Genomic DNA, 15,692 nt, shown 5'->3' with positions numbered 1-15,692 from the left:
CTAAAGCATCCAGGAAGAGAAGAAGTCACAATGCTCTCCATTCAGGGGTGAGAGAGAGAGAGCAAAACAAGGGGGTCACACAAACCAAAATATGGCTGGGGGCTTAAACTCCACTGAGCATGTGCCATGGAAAAGCACGCTATACATTTATTTTGAAAAAAAAACAAACATTTATCTTAAGTGAGAATTCTGAAACAGACGTAATATTAAAATGATCTTTTTTAGTTAAAATTCATACTTGTATTTACAGCAGAGACTTAGTTCAAACTTAGAGAAGAAATTAAATAAGTGGCCATGGTGGTCTGGCAGGAATAAGTTCAAAGTAAATGTAGAGTGTCATTCAGCAAACTGTTATGCCCCAGGCAACTCCAGCAGTCCTACACACAGTTGTCCATTGTCCCGCCTTGTGACTCTAAGTGTATCTCCTCTCAGCCTGCTCCTTTCACACCACTGTTTTCCTCAGAGAGCCGTCCACACCAGAAGCACCGCGGTGGCAAAAAGTCACAAGACTTGCTCGAAGCAAAGTTCAAAATCTCTTTAAAAAAAAAAAAAAAGTCATAACAAATGGATAATCCCAAAAAATGCGTGAATGGAGCTGAAATCCACAACACACATTTGTTCCCAGGGTGTAAAACTATTAGTAGTAGTACAGCAAGGAAGCCAGATATAAACACTCACCTGGATTTTGTCAGTTGAAGTTCGTTGGATGCTGGAGGAGGTGAGGACAGGTGGGGGAGCTGCAGTGATTTCCCTAAACAAACAGACACGGGAGAGCACCTGCAATTCAAATGGAGACTGGCACTGAAAACAAAACTAAGGCAAGTCTCCAAAACCTGCATTTCCCTGCATTTGAATAGAACACAAGGACTTTAAAACGCTCCCATGAAAGTCACTGGGGTCCTGGAGCTAAATGACTAATGGTGAAAATAAAATGACTTAGATCATTAAAGAATGAAAAGTTAGTCAGTTTCATTTCACTGCCAACACATCTGTGCTATCAGCTGTCTGTTGGTGATGCAGTAAAAACTCTCTTTTCAAACATTTACAGTAAATAAGAGGTGGTTGAACTGGTCTCATTTTGACTTAAGCTCTCTTTCTGAAACAGAAAACGCCTGCCCTCATGTGGACAAACGCTCAACATGCAGCAGCTGGGGTAAAAAGAGAAGTATTACTCAGCATCAAATAAGATGCAAGAATCAGAAAGTGGAGGAAGTATTTTGATTTGTGTGCAGGTTTGTGATTTGGATGGTTTATATTTAAAGTAATAAATGTAGTAGACTTTTTCTTTTCTTTAAACTGATTACCATGGTGAATGCAACTGTCTCTCGTTCATGAAATACATGATTTTAAGTTTTTTAACCTCTATAGTGGTGTTCTTTTACTTGCATCCTCCAATGAGGTCAGAGGTCAAGTAGACAAGAGGACAGGTTATTGTTGCAATAAAATCAAGGACCTCTCAGATTCTATGAGGATCAACTCTAACTGTACTGACTGTGTACGCTACAGTTCTGCTATCACAGCTGTCAAAATCTGTGACCCACTGCAAATATCATGGGATCAGAATTTTTGCTTAACAGCTATGAAAATGTCTGACCCTCTATAAATACTATGCTGGAACATTTTTGTAGCAGCTGTGAGAATACAGCAGGGCTGCAGCTAATAATTGTTATGATTAACAATTAATTTGGTCTATGTAATTTGATTAATCATGTGTTATAAATTTCTAGCACTAAAGTAGGATATCAACTATGACGGGCGGTCTTGACTCTGGTGGACTCTGTGTCAAAGTCTCTTTTTATGACCTTAACTGTTTTAGTTAATATTGAGCTCCTTTGTTTTAGAGTTGTATTTGATCAAATAGCTTCATTGTTTTCTATGTGTCAAGTAATGAACACACAGAAAACCTTGGGCAAGGCAGAAGATTTTCTTAATCAATTGATTGTTCAGTAAAATGTAATAAAACAGTGAAAAGGGCCATTATTGATCCCTGAAGCCCAAGTTTACATATTGAAATTGTACAAACATGTTGAGTTTACAAAAACTTGGAAACTAGAAAATACTCACATGTGAGAAGCAGGTGGGCTACCAGTTTTAGTATTTTTGGCGCATAGTCCACATCTAAAAGTGACTGTCAGTCCGTCTCTAATCAATTAATCAACTTACTAATTTCAGCCTTTCAGCATTGGTTGGTTTCCGGGTGTATGGGGAAATAATAACATCGCCAGTGCCCAACAACAAGGGCCCAAAGCCCTTCTGTTGAGGGAAGACCTCTGCAGCCATTTCACCACCCGCCTGGTGAAGTCAAACATATAAACAATATGCAGGCATCAACATGGCTGCACCGACACCTTTACCACAGAACAACAAACTGTCCCCTATGAGTGTTAGGTTTCAACCGTCTCCCGCGCGTGTGTGTGTGTGTGTGTGTGTGTGTGTGTGTGTGTGTGTGTGTGTGTGTGTGTGAGAGAGAGAGTGAGCGTGTGAGCGAGCATCCCTGACCGTCACTTCACTAGCTTACCCTATTGGCCGACCACACTGCACCTGTTCGAGCCTCCCGCCAATCGCACACTTCGGCCGCTGTGCTCCAAGATGGCGGCTTCCAGTGTTCCGTACAACACATCATCGCATTTGAAAGCTAAATATCTTTATCTCTCGACCGTTTAAACCCATGAGGGGGCAGACCAGAAGGAGCCGAGCCGGCCTGAGTTGTCGCCGTTGAAACACGGAAACGGTTTCCCCCTGTGGTTTGTTCATGCGAGGACCCGGTGTCGGTGTCGGTCTGAAGGGGGTTGTGTTATCCGAGTATGGCCACCGAGAACAGGATCAATTTTTGGAGGAGAAACGCAAAGGTTCCCGGAAGGTGGGTTTTCGTAACTCTCTCTTTCTTATCGAAACAGCACCGAGTTATGTTCCTTTAGTAAGTTTCAGAGGGATCCTCGTAAAATAACGTATTAAATATCACCAACGGTTACAGCTTATTTTAGCCTGAATCAACTCATAATTAAGTGTATAGGGATATTAGCTTAAAGCTGAGCTGATAAACTGACGTTAACGTTTAAAACATCACTGCAAATACCTAATGAATAGTCATTACTTGACCGTATTGTAGTTGTGTGTTTTATTACATTCGCTCCTGGACCTCACAGACCTCTCTACCGTTTTGTTTGAGTGTGTGTCAGCTGAGAGAGACAGACCTCCATCTCTCTCCTCTCGGGGTGGAGGTGTCAGCTGTCACAGTCCGTGCACCGCTCGCCATATGCTCTCTGTCTGAGCTGACACACAATATGAGCTAGCTACAGAGAAGGAGACTGGGTCACTGCAGTAATCTCAGATCTCTCTCTCTTTTTTTTTTGTAATCTCATAATGGGGTTTTGTTAGTTGAGTCATCAGAAGTTTAATGAAACACATCCTCTTTTTGTGGCAGTTTTATTGTCGACTAAGATGACCAGCAGCTCATCCTCAAAAGCAGTTAGTCATGTCATTGTTCATCTTTGGTTCACAAGGGAAACAAGTATTACAAAGTGGAGATTATATGATGTGTTATGGAAAATGGTATTATGTTATTTATGGGAGACAGCACATAGACCAATGTTTGTAATTTAGGCCTAAATTAGTTCAAGCCCCAGTTGGTGGCTCTCATGTGTAACCGGGTCATTTAACCTTGTTATACATAATAATAAGGTCATTCAACAAGACTTACAGGTGATCTGAAGGCATCCCCAAATCCTCAAAGGCTCTTCTAAATATCTGGATGAAAATATCCCATCTTCTACACCACAAAAAATATTTTTAACCCATTTCTCTGTTTCCTAATCCAAGTAGCTAGAAATGGTGTATGTCTTTAATGTTTTTGTACAACACACAAAACATTTTATTGCATTATTTTGTATGAAAATATAAAATTATACATTATAATACCAATATAGACAAATATTACTCATAAAATACATGTATTTTTGTTTTGGTTCACATTCATCTCTCATTTCTGGCAGCCATCTTTGTTTGGATTATGCCAGAGAGTCACGATTTGGTAAACAAAAATCTCTTCTTGTGCAGCTAATGACTGTTTTTTCATCAAGAAGGTAAAAGGGTCTGTGAAGATTACATAAGTGTTTTGTCAGAGAAATGTATGGTTACCACTGTGAATTGAATGTAATCGTAATAGATGAGAGGCATAAACAGGCCAGTCCCAGCCTGTACTGTTTGCTCAATTGGCATCATGGTAGTAGGTTATAATTGTCTTTGAGTATCTGCAGGTATTCCCATACTCTCTTTTTTTATTCTACTCAACCTGCACACTAAACTCATCATAACACATAACTTATTCCTGCATATGTGCTTTTGTTTATATCTTTATTGACTTGTGTGACTTCATGTCTATGAAGACTGAGTGGCTGTCCTGCCCTGGCTCCATGCATCTGCCAGGCAGAGAAGGTGGAGTGGGTGGGTGGGAGGGAGGGCAGTGCGTTTGGGAAATCTGAGAGGAGAGGATCTCCAAGGAGAGGGCGTTGTTGCCTTTGTCACACACACTGATCTTTCTCAAACTGTGGTGGGCGGAAGGCTGGAAACCCAAACACAAACATGTGTTTGAACAAGAAAGCGAGCAGCTAGTCTCACTGCCTGTCCTTGGGCCGCTCCTGATAAAACAAGTCTGAGGCTGGTAAACAAGAGACTCTGGCACTGCCAGATAATCAGCAGGCCCAGTTCTCAGCCACCAGGCTTACTGTCAGTTTATTCATGCAAATGACATGAATTAGGTTGATATCTCTCAGCCTCAGGTGTGAGAAACCACGAAGTCCACGTACTAGTAGTGATATTTATTGCTAAAGAAACATTTTGGATAATCGGTGATGTTATATTTAGAGAATAGTCATAGAAAATTCCATTATCCCCCAATCTGTAAACGTAATCCTCACCAGAAGGAAAAGTGTTCTTCAACAGGCAACAATCAGTCTCCCAGTAACTTTGACCAAAAGCTGCCACTCAGTTTCACAAAGTCAGTCTGAAAAGTGAATGGATGATTTATAAGTAAATTATTTGATTACAAGACTGTAACCAATATCTGATTTGTGCTGTTGACACAGACACAGATATGCACACGCACCTCAATTCCCACGCTGTGTAACCACAGCTCTAACTGAAGTTTTACTAGTGGGCATGAAGCAACTGAATCCGGTGATTTCTGATTTGTTGAAAAAATATCTAAAAGTGTGAATGTGATGGAGAAGGCTGCAAGGAAAGGAGATGAGGAAAGGAGTGTTTGTTGGTAATTGTGGGTCTGGCCCGGATCCCGTCCTGCGACTCTTCAATGTGCTTTGTGTCGCCAGAGAGTTGGAAAGAAGCTGAGCATTAAGATTCTCACATCCGCTGAACATAATGCCCAGCACAGGGTGGTGATGAACATGGGGGCTCTGCAAGCTGTCCCCTAGTTCTTTTCAATACTCACTAAAAACAGCACAGTCTAAATAAGACAGGGTTAGGGCTCTTTAACTAGAGGGAAGAACTGAGCTGTCATCCTGGTCATGGAAGGCAGAATATGAGGCTGTATATGCTCATGTCTGTGGCTCATAAAATTCCCCCCACTGTGTTTCAAGCTTTGCAAAATCATGCAGAAACACACAAATCTCAAATTAATCCCAAACTGCAATTTTGAGTTCGGAGACAACCGTTGCTTTCCTTTGTATGGTTTGCTTTTGTTGGTGGAAATTCACACTATCCATCTCCTTCCTTGTAATAACACTGGACACAGTGTGTATGGTAGCCAAGTGTCATTTCCATCTGTGATGCTACTGATTTTCAAGGTCCCATATTGTATAAAATGAGATTTCCATGTCTTTTGATTATAAAGCAGGTCTAGGTTCTATATTAATACTGTGAAAGTATCAAAGCGCTCAGTCCACAGGGAAATGCACACAGCCTGTATTCAGAAACTGAACCTTAAAACAAGCTGTCAGGAATTCTGTTATTTTGTGATGTCACATCAAAGCAGTCACTGCCCTCAGCCATGCCCCAAGCCCCGCCCACCTGGACCCACTATCCAACCTTGCAGGATTTGCAGGATGTTTTTTTTTTTCTTCATTTTAAATCTACTATATTTTTATTCAGTCACTCAGAAAACAGTCAGCCAATCAATACAGAGACTCAGAGCCTCTCTTCTGATTGGCTCACTGACATATTAGTGCTTGAGCTTCAGAGAGAAGCCTCAGAGAGAAGATGTAAAAGTACATTGAGACTGTTTTTGGTTAAAACCACAGATATATCTTCTTATGGATCAACACTTCAAATAAAACACTGGAAAAGTGTAAAATATGGGACCTTTAAAGTAATCATCAAATTACTGACTGCAGTTTATAAACAAGGGGAAATGTGTCAGCCAACGTTTTTCTGAACAATAATTACTAATAGATCTTCTGAAAGGTTAATCTTTGACTATTAGCACTAGCCTGGTCAAAGACTTGGAAGCTGCATGTGTTTTTCTGCACAGAGGTGACAGCATTTTACGTCATCTTCTACAGTGTACAACCAGTTTATGGAGCACAGCACCCACCCCTCGACCCGCGATTGCGACGCACGTGAGTGCTCAACGTAGCTGGACTGCATGGCGTCATGTTATCCACATGGATGCATTTTATTTGTGTCGCCCCCATTTTCAGCCTTGTTTTGCAGCTGTTTGCTTCAAGGACTTGAACATGTGTGGATTGCATGCACTAGTTCTGTGCCTGTGTTGAGAATTGCAGTGTTTTATTGCCCTTTTTTGTTGGATTTGCAGTTTTCGTTTATTTTTGTTTTGGTGATCTCATCTCCTAAAGTTCATTGTATAATAAGCTACTAGTGCTGCCATGAGTGAGACTGTTCAACTCTCTTGATCTCTGGATCGGTCCCCCTGCAGGTATCCCAAAGACACAAAGCCCAAGTTCAACAATCTCAAGTCTAAAAAGGCCTCAAGCTTCCACGAGTTCGCCCGCAGCACCAACGATGCTTGGGACATTGACGATGAGGAAGATGAGGATTTCCTCGGGTCCCCTGCCCCAGCTTCATCCCTGCCATCAGGCCTGCACTCTACATCCACACAGAACCAGGTGGCTACAAGACATAGTTTTTTCACTAAGCAGCTGCAGGCATTGAGCTGGTCTGAAGCGAAAGGAGATGTTCTGATGTGTTTCCTTTGTATTCACAGCAGCAGCAGCAGCAGAATCAGGTGGGTGACACAGAGAGCAGGACCTCACACAGACTGGCCTCTCCTGGCTCAGACGCTCAAAACCTCCATGATGTTCAGGAGGAAGATGCAGACTGCGAGCACGTCAATGGCAAGGTCGTCAAGTCTAACAGTGAGGCCCACCTCAACTCGTCCTCAGGTACGTGGCTCATGTGCTGCAGCATTAAGACCTACTGAGCAGCTTATCAAGTGATTCATAGTGAAGATAATAACAGACAAGAGGGACGTCACACTGCTGACTGCTGAGGCTCTTATCCCCATGTGCACTAATGTGTTTTCAGACTCTGGTCAAACTACCAGTGAGTTTATTACCATGAACACAGTAGTGCTGTGTATTAACAGTGTATCTTAAACTGTAAATTAAGAGTAATTAAAGCCCACATGAATCACACATGAATAATACCATATGTCCTGAGCGTCAGGCTATTCATCAGTCCAGCAGATTGCTGTGAATAGTCAGCATGTTCACGGGTCACCTGGACCTCTGTTGACAAGTCTCCCACTGAGTCTGTGCAAGCAGGACCCGGAGGCTACAGCCAGACTGTTCAGCGTGACTCATAAACAATAACACCTCTTAGATCACTTCTTAATGTGCAGATGCCATTTCGTGTGCTGTTTTCTTGTTTTATGGAGTTTTTGTTCATTTGTTTTATTTTATGTGGTTGTTAAGTTTCACAGGGACAACATAAATTTCAAAATTCACAGAAAAAGATTGCATTCACACTTTATAAACAAGAAGACAACATTTTTTAAATTATAAAAGAGCTACAGGATGGTCTGTGAAGATAAATAGATTAGTGCATATATTTCTATTGGGGTTTAATGGTCAATGCTTTTTGTGTAACCATTTAAAAACATGGAGAATCTGTTGATTTTCCAGTTTAAACATGTATATCATGCCCCACTTTAATGGCTTTAATATTATTTATTAAAACACTTTGTAACATAAAGTTTTTATTTGCTACTTTGTCTTGCATGGCCCTCTACAGTTCGCTCCACGCTGCAGAAGCAGCAGTCACTCCCAGTTCGTCCCATCATCCCGCTGGTGGCTCGCATCTCAGACCAGAACGCGTCAGGGGCTCCACCCATGACAGTGCGGGAGAAGAGTCGGCTGGACAAGTTCAAGCATCTGCTTGCTAGTCCCAACACTGATCTAGGTACAGCATGAGAACAAACATCACAGCCACACACTTTCACACTGTAGGTATGGAGCAGGACCGACACACTGAAGTGGGTTAAACCCATGTCAGAGGTCTGTCTGAATGCATTAACCTGCATCAGTGAGTCATTTTAGAGAAAGGAGAAGGTCTGCCTTCTGACAGTGGTATAACATGCTAACGCTTGTTTATAGCCGGCTGAACATAACATTTGTTTCAGTGATCTGTGCTGTGGTTTGTGTTGATAATGTGTGTTTATATGTTGCTCGGTGCTGTTACAGAGGAACTCCGGAAGCACAGCTGGTCAGGAATTCCAAGAGAAGTCAGGCCGATCACATGGAGACTTCTCTCTGTAAGTCTCCTGACTTTCTTCTTCTCTGCATCTTTGCTGGTTACCAAGCCTCATCTCAATAGTCCAAGTTAGATTTTCTAGCCTCTGTGCAGCCAGTTGCATGCCTTTTAGAAAATGCTCACATGATGTCAAATGGCTTATCCCTCCAGGCAACCTTATCTCGCTTTTCTCTTATCTCAAATGGTCAGCCTGTTCTGTTCCTCTGAAACTGTTCACGTCATCAAAAAATAAAGTTTCATTCTCATCTGTGTTTTCTCTTCTGTCTCTGGTTTCTGACAGGGCTACCTGCCGGCCAACAAGGAGCGCAGAGAGCTGGTGCTGAAAAGGAAGCGAGAAGAATACTTTGGTTTTATAGAGCAGTATTACCACTCCAGAACAGATGAGCACTATAAAGACACATACAGACAGGTAATACCACAGTTTGAGTTAACAGGCCTTTAGACTGCTGCTATTTATCTGTCTAACGATATGTCAACACCATTATTATGATTTTAAAGGAAACGGTTATCTGCTTTGAGTAACATCCCCATAATCTTTCTTCCTGTTAGATCCACATCGACATTCCAAGAACCAACCCCCTGATCCCCCTGTTCCAGCAGCCTGTTGTCCAAGAGGTAAGATTACAATTACAAACAGTGTGTGAGCACTTCATAATGGTTTATGGCTACTGGGTCATTTGTTGCAGAGAGATTTACCACTGGTAAAGGCATTTTCTCATGGTGTCTTCTTCGAGGTACCAGGAACCCAGACTTTGTTGCTTTTTTGTGTTTGAGTTTGTTTTGGTTCATCTGTCAAATAAAGATTGAAGCAGAATCCTGGATCATTAGTGGGCTACCCAGATATCTTTGGGCCCAAGGACCGTGATGAACTGATAAGATTTTAGTGGTCAAAGATCGAGGTCAATGTGACCTCATAAAACACCATAACTCAAGAATTAATTTGCTAATTATGACAATGGTCAAACGTCAACTTCACTGTGATGTCATAATGTTCAGCAAAAACACTTTGCTGGCCAAAATACACTCAAGACCTTTTATTAAATTCCTTCAAAGTCTTAACTACATATAAATGAGTCTGGACAGACATTAACTTTAAACTTTATGGAGGTGCAACATTAAACACTCACTCATAGTACTTTGACAGTAATCAGATGCTCATCAGGGTGATGTTGAAATCAGGAGAAACTGCTGTTACATTGATTCAGTGATCTGTACTCAGTTTGTCTGTTCATTTAGAGTTTTACACATTGAAACTGTTGTAAAAACTGGACCAAAGAAACACTGTAATTCAAAATAACTGGAAGTGAAAGTTACAAATCTGATATGATCCCAGTGTCATAGTAAATGAGGTAATCTAATATTTTGTTGTTGTCTTTTTTCCCTCAGGTGTTTGAGCGAATCCTCTTTATCTGGGCCATCCGTCACCCAGCCAGTGGCTACGTCCAGGGAATCAATGATCTGGTCACACCCTTCTTTGTTGTTTTCCTGTCTGAGTTTGTCAGTAAGTTGCTGGAGAGAAAATTCCTGCATAGACTTATGTCAGCTTGGTGCTGATCTGTTTTATGTGCCTATATTATACACTGTTGTTACCAACCTCAGTAGACAGGCGCTTTCAGCATCTTGTGCAGATTTTCCTCTATGTGAGTCGGGCGATTTCTGTATCATTCAGTGTTGTGTGTTGTTGCAGCGGAGGACGTGGAGAACTTTGAGGTGGCAGCGCTGCCTCTGGACACCCAGAGAAACATCGAAGCTGATAGCTTCTGGTGCATGAGCAAGCTGCTGGATGGAATACAGGTCTGTTCATACACACAAACACCTCAGTGAACATAAAACAATAAAAATGTGCCCGGTCACTGATGAATGATTTTACCGTTCAGGACAACTACACCTTCGCTCAGCCAGGAATCCAGAACAAAGTGAAAGCTTTGGAGGAGCTGGTCAGCAGGATAGATGGTAAGTGGATCTTTTTCTGTGACATGCTTTCAGTTCATACGTACAGAATGTGATAGAGGGCTGTGTCTGTGTGTTTGCCTGTCTCCAGAGGACATTCACAATCATTTCAAGAAGTATGAGGTGGAGTACCTGCAGTTTGCTTTCCGGTGGATGAACAATCTTCTGATGAGGGAACTGCCCCTTCGTTGCACTATCCGTCTCTGGGACACCTACCAGGTAGAGCAGAGAGCACATTCCCACTGCTGCAAATATGCTCCATCACACAGTGTTTGTTCAGTTTACTGGGTTCAAGTGTTGTGTTCCTGTTGATGGTCATAGTTGTTCTGTTTTCCACAGGCTGAAGCAGAGGGTTTCTCCCATTTCCACCTCTACGTCTGTGCTGCTTTCCTCATTGAGTGGCGCAAAGAAATTCTCTCCATGGTTGACTTTCAGGTACCACTGTCTCTGTCGTTACTCACACAGGCGCAGATTTATTGTAAAGACAGGTTTATTGAAGCAAAGACAGACTGAAACCTTTTGATAAGCAACTTGAATTGATAGTGTTTAAAGATTTTATTTTGAAATGCATCTGTCTGAATTGATGTGGTTTGAATTGCCCTCTTTTAAACAACAGAGGTCAGTTTCAGGTTTTACATGACTGAATTGGATGTGAACACTTGGATTTTCTATGTTGCTCATTTGAACTTCCCTTTCTCAAAACACATGACTGACAGAAAATAACCTGATAGGACAGCTGATCAGTTCCACTGAGGCTTGATTGCTCGTCCTTCGTTTACTACATGTTTTTTGTTCAGTCTTGAATTTTCTGTGTCTCAATTTCACCCACTTCCACTTGAAAAGTTGGGAAACACATGTCCATGTTTTTAGGAGGTCATATGATCTGACACAACCACATCCTCCGCAGTTATCAGGTTAAAGGGACAATGTTTGGATCAGTTACCTACTGTGTTAACTAGCTCACAGCTAGCTTAACTAGTATACTTTGTGTTGCAGCAGTAGCTCAATGTTTCTCTGATGAAAGATTTAGCTGATGCTTAAATCATCGTTACAAGGTATGCGTTGTGTACATGAACACCTGATTCCATTATCTCGAAACTAGATTTTACAAACTAATCCACATACGTTATGTATTCCTGAAATGTTATGTAAACTCTACTCTAATGCTATGTAAACTATTATTAACTGCTACCTTGTAGAAGTCTTGAAATAATTTTCTGTTTTCAGGGCCTTCTCATGCTACTGCAGAACGTTCCCACAATCCACTGGGGGAACGAGGAAGTGGGTCTCCTCCTGGCTGAAGCTTACAGACTGAAGTACATGTTTGCAGATGCACCGAGCCACTACAAGAGATAGACCCGGGGCGTCCACATCACAGCAGACACAGTACTTTTAAACTCCAGATGGAACCAGACTGTGACTGGATGGACTCACACTGTCTGAGATGCTCTGGCCAGAAAGTGTTGTCTCTGCGGTGACCTGGAAGAGACTGATGTATTCAAGTGCAGCTCCAGGAGACCTGCAGGGTGTTATCTCAGAGCCACTAAACTTATCCTGTGAAAATGAAGTCCGCCGAGTATCACACACTGGATTTGGGTTTATGGTGCAGCCGTAGAGCTCAGTAATTATGAGACTATTTGCAGTCGACGCACTGCACCGTATCAGTGGACTGTTACAGTATGAATAACCACAGCTATGCCATTTTGGTTTACTTGTACTGTTTTTGGTCATGCAACATTGATTGTCTCTCAAGTGGAGTGTACACTCAGAGGTACATGCTGTGATACAAAGGGATGATGAATGTTTGTGAAATCATCCTCTTAGTGAAAGATGGTATCTACAGATTCTATTTTTTTGCAGATTTGTTTTAGTAGATGTTTTACAAGGAAAGAAATAATTGGTTTAAGCCAGGCAACAACAACCTTGTCTCTTTTCAAACTGATTTAGTCTGACACTGGACTTCGGGTTTCCCCCACTTTTTCAGATAAGAGAGCTTGTTTGTGAGTAGACATACAGTATATTTTGGTTCAGGGTTACCAAATCTGCACTGTACAATCAGCTCATCAAAGTCCCGAGTTTTGGCCTCAATCAGTCAGTTTAATTAGTTGCCAGTTCTGATATTTTGGTTTGTATTTAGGTAAAATACCTAAGAGTAGCATATAGTAGGTACTGTTTTGGTTGAAGGTGGAGAAACTGGTCTGGTATCAGTTTGCCTACCTGGTCCTGAAGAGTTTTTGGGATTGGGAAAGATTGTTTGGAAAAACTCTGAGGCTCTTAGGTTCAGTTCATATGTCAACAATGGTAAAAGTAATATTTTTACTGCCCCTGAATAGATCAGGAAAATGTGAGAACTTCTGGATTAATGTCCCTGTTCATATGTCAGTTGAAAGAGATATAATTTCATGTTGGAACTGACTTAGATGAATCTAACTTTTATTATATTTTAGACAATTGAAATACAGTTTTAGTTAGAGATTGTGGCACAAGATGAGATCAGTAGCAACTGTGTTGATTTTCCCAAAACTCAGTTTTTATGCATAACAAAGAGAATAGATGTCTTACAAATGATCTTATGATAGTCTGTGAAGTATCTAATTAGAAACCTGTGGCCACTGTAAAAACTACATATTATAACAAGTAATAAAAATGTTCCATTTCCTCAGTTTAGCATAATTGTTAAATAATAATTGAGATATTTTTTAAAATTGAGGAAGTGCCCCTGTCAATGTTTGTTGGAAGACATTTAGTCACACCATCCTACCTGTGGACACAGTGCAGCTCAGAATACATGATGATGCCTTTGTTATGAGCATTTGTAATGTACTCCATCCTTTTAATGTAACATGGATCAATGCTTTGTCATTAATGCTTGTGTTTTATATTTGTTTCAGGTTCAGGTTAGGGTGCTCTCATATCTCCTGTGTTTATTTGTAACTGCATTTGTTGTGTGTGCGTGCTACTATGACTCATCTACCTTCATTACCAGTGATAATTATGACACAATGTATGTTTGAAGAATCACAAACATTAGCCTTTGGTACACTCAGTCATTCCTACCATTAGCTGTGTATAAGGGGTTTTGCTTCAGTCATTTGCTTCATGTGAAAATCAGGATTTAAAATCACTGTGGACCAGATGCCTGGCTGTTATCCTGGTTATTGTCAACTACAAGAAATTTATCTTTCATGAAAAGTCTTAAATCACGTCCAGAAATTATCCAGTCCCTCTGAAATGCGCTGTTTCAACCATAGATTGAAGTCTGAGTTACTTCATGGCATTATATTGAGTGAAATGCTACTAAAGACACTGTGGTACTGAAGTAGACCTTTTTTTATTTTTGGAAAAGTCTTACTTTCATTTACCTTTTATATCTTATATCTATGTTTATAGCTCATTCATTGTCGGTTTTTGCATTATTGAGCCACCTGTACTCCTTGTTTTGCTCACCTGAAACATGTCATGTTGTGAGTGTTAGAGTTACAGTATACCCTTAGCCTTGTGGTAGTTTTTCTTCATTCAGGTGCAATGACTGATTGTTTCCCTGCCACGATGGTGTTGTTCACTCCATGCTGTGTTCATGTAAAGGTCGCGTGTCCTCAGACATGATGTTGATAACTAAAGGTTGACAAAATGAAAATGTGTTGATTTGTTCCAGAAGTGTTCCTGCTGTTTTTTCAACAATAACATGCCAATCGTTATCTGGCTAATACAACCTGTGCTTCAATAGTCAGTGCTGGCTTCAGGCTTTTAAAGGAATAATTATTCAATTATTACAGTACCTGCTGTATGTTAACTTTCTGTTTATATTAAACGATTGTTATACAAGTGCCAAGATGAATTTATGTTTTGATATGTGTACAGACTGTTTTTTTTCTCCTTTATTTCAGAAAATCCAAGTAATCAACGAGAGAAATAAACACAACAGCAGCTCAATTAAAAAAAAGCTCAATTAAAAAAATTACAGAGGAAAAATTACCTCTTGGAAATGAGATAATACTAATTCCTGGAGATATTTTGAATGTGCCTGCTGCTTGGTGCGTGTACTTCACTCCTCACGTTTCAATCTGCAAAAAGGACGTTACTTTCAGTTCCTTTCATGTTGTAGAGACTCATCCTGACACTGACCTCAGTCACTGCAGGTGTCCCTCAAAAAGCCTTTTGACTGGCCAAAATAACACACACACACACACACACACGCCCTAACAGAAGTTGATACCAAAGATATACCACTATATCCCCATATAGATGATAACTTCTAAGATGGAACTTTTATGACCTACCTTACCTCTTACCTTCTTGAGACTCTTATTTTGAAAGTGTGAACTGTAGGGTGCAGTCACCGGAGGAGAGCTTGGCTCATGTGTGCATCGTATTGAATCAGTTGTGTTAAATTTGTATTATTTCTCAATATTTGTCGGTGGAGTGGGAATTTTGCATTGACAGTTTTGCTGTTAGTTTTAATGAGTTTTCGGTTCACAGTAATTATGGCTCATTCTTCGGCGCTAACAGTCTGGAGAGACGCTGATATACAGTTTTTTTTCGGTAAGTAAATGTTTATTTTCTGAACGTCCTACAGTTTTAATGTGTATGATGCTCCCTAAAAGCTAGTGTGTTTTCTAATCTTGCTTTGACCGGAGAAAGGGAGACAGTTAACATCCAAATTAATATTAGAGTTAATGTGAATCACGGATGCACTTTGCTAACCTAGCTAGCTAGCGGATAACTTAGTGTTTGTTATGCTAACCATACCTGGTCCCAAACACGCAAACATTTGCAGGACAAGGATAAATATAGTTTAACAATTAACTCACTCTCGTGTTATTAGAAAAAATCAGTCGGTGACAGAATTTTCCTACATACAGCAAAACATTCAATATTTATCTCATTAACTTATTTTCTGTCTCCTCTTCTCGCTGGTATCTTATTGTATTTAGTACAATACACAATGTATACTAGAACATTATCTTGTAGGGGTTTGTCATTTAATACTGTAAATTCATACACTGGAGTCCTCAACT

The 15,692-nt window shown here is 40.7% G+C and overlaps 1 protein-coding gene across 3 annotated transcripts; it reads left to right on the top strand.

Annotated features, from left to right (window-relative positions):
- Positions 1-2,559: 2,559 nt before the first annotated feature.
- On the top strand, positions 2,560-14,506 carry LOC111237018 (TBC1 domain family member 22B-like). Of its 3 annotated transcripts, XM_022765961.1 has the most exons (14): positions 2,560-2,860; positions 6,516-6,572; positions 6,890-7,079; positions 7,178-7,355; positions 8,206-8,373; positions 8,655-8,725; positions 9,005-9,133; positions 9,274-9,339; positions 10,111-10,225; positions 10,412-10,518; positions 10,602-10,677; positions 10,766-10,893; positions 11,014-11,109; positions 11,902-14,506. In XM_022765961.1, the coding sequence occupies exons 1-14, from the start codon at positions 2,805-2,807 to the stop codon at positions 12,028-12,030; spliced, it is 1,566 nt and encodes a 521-aa protein (XP_022621682.1). In that variant the 5' UTR covers positions 2,560-2,804; the 3' UTR covers positions 12,031-14,506. The 3 variants fall into 3 exon arrangements, with proteins under 3 accessions (XP_022621682.1, XP_022621681.1, XP_022621680.1); XM_022765960.1 differs by lacking the exon at positions 6,516-6,572 and having other exon boundaries at positions 7,181-7,355; XM_022765959.1 differs by lacking the exon at positions 6,516-6,572.
- Positions 14,507-15,692: the final 1,186 nt, after the last annotated feature.

This window comes from Seriola dumerili, unplaced genomic scaffold (genome assembly GCF_002260705.1).
Source record: "Seriola dumerili isolate Sdu_G_001 unplaced genomic scaffold, Sdu_1.0 BDQW01000800.1, whole genome shotgun sequence".
NCBI lineage: Eukaryota > Metazoa > Chordata > Actinopteri > Carangiformes > Carangidae > Seriola > Seriola dumerili.
This window is presented reverse-complemented; position numbering and strand designations above follow the sequence as displayed.

What these genes read in the sequence shown, in the direction of transcription:
- LOC111237018 (XM_022765961.1), top strand. Translation starts at nt 2,805, where the DNA reads ATGGCCACCGAGAACAGGATCAATTTTTGGAGGAGAAACGCAAAGGTT. An exon ending in TAGTCCCAACACTGATCTAG is followed by an intron (nt 8,374 to 8,654) that starts GTACAGCATGAG and finishes GTGCTGTTACAG; the next exon opens with AGGAACTCCGGAAGCACAGC. An exon ending in TTTCCTGTCTGAGTTTGTCA is followed by an intron (nt 10,226 to 10,411) that starts GTAAGTTGCTGG and finishes GTGTTGTTGCAG; the next exon opens with CGGAGGACGTGGAGAACTTT.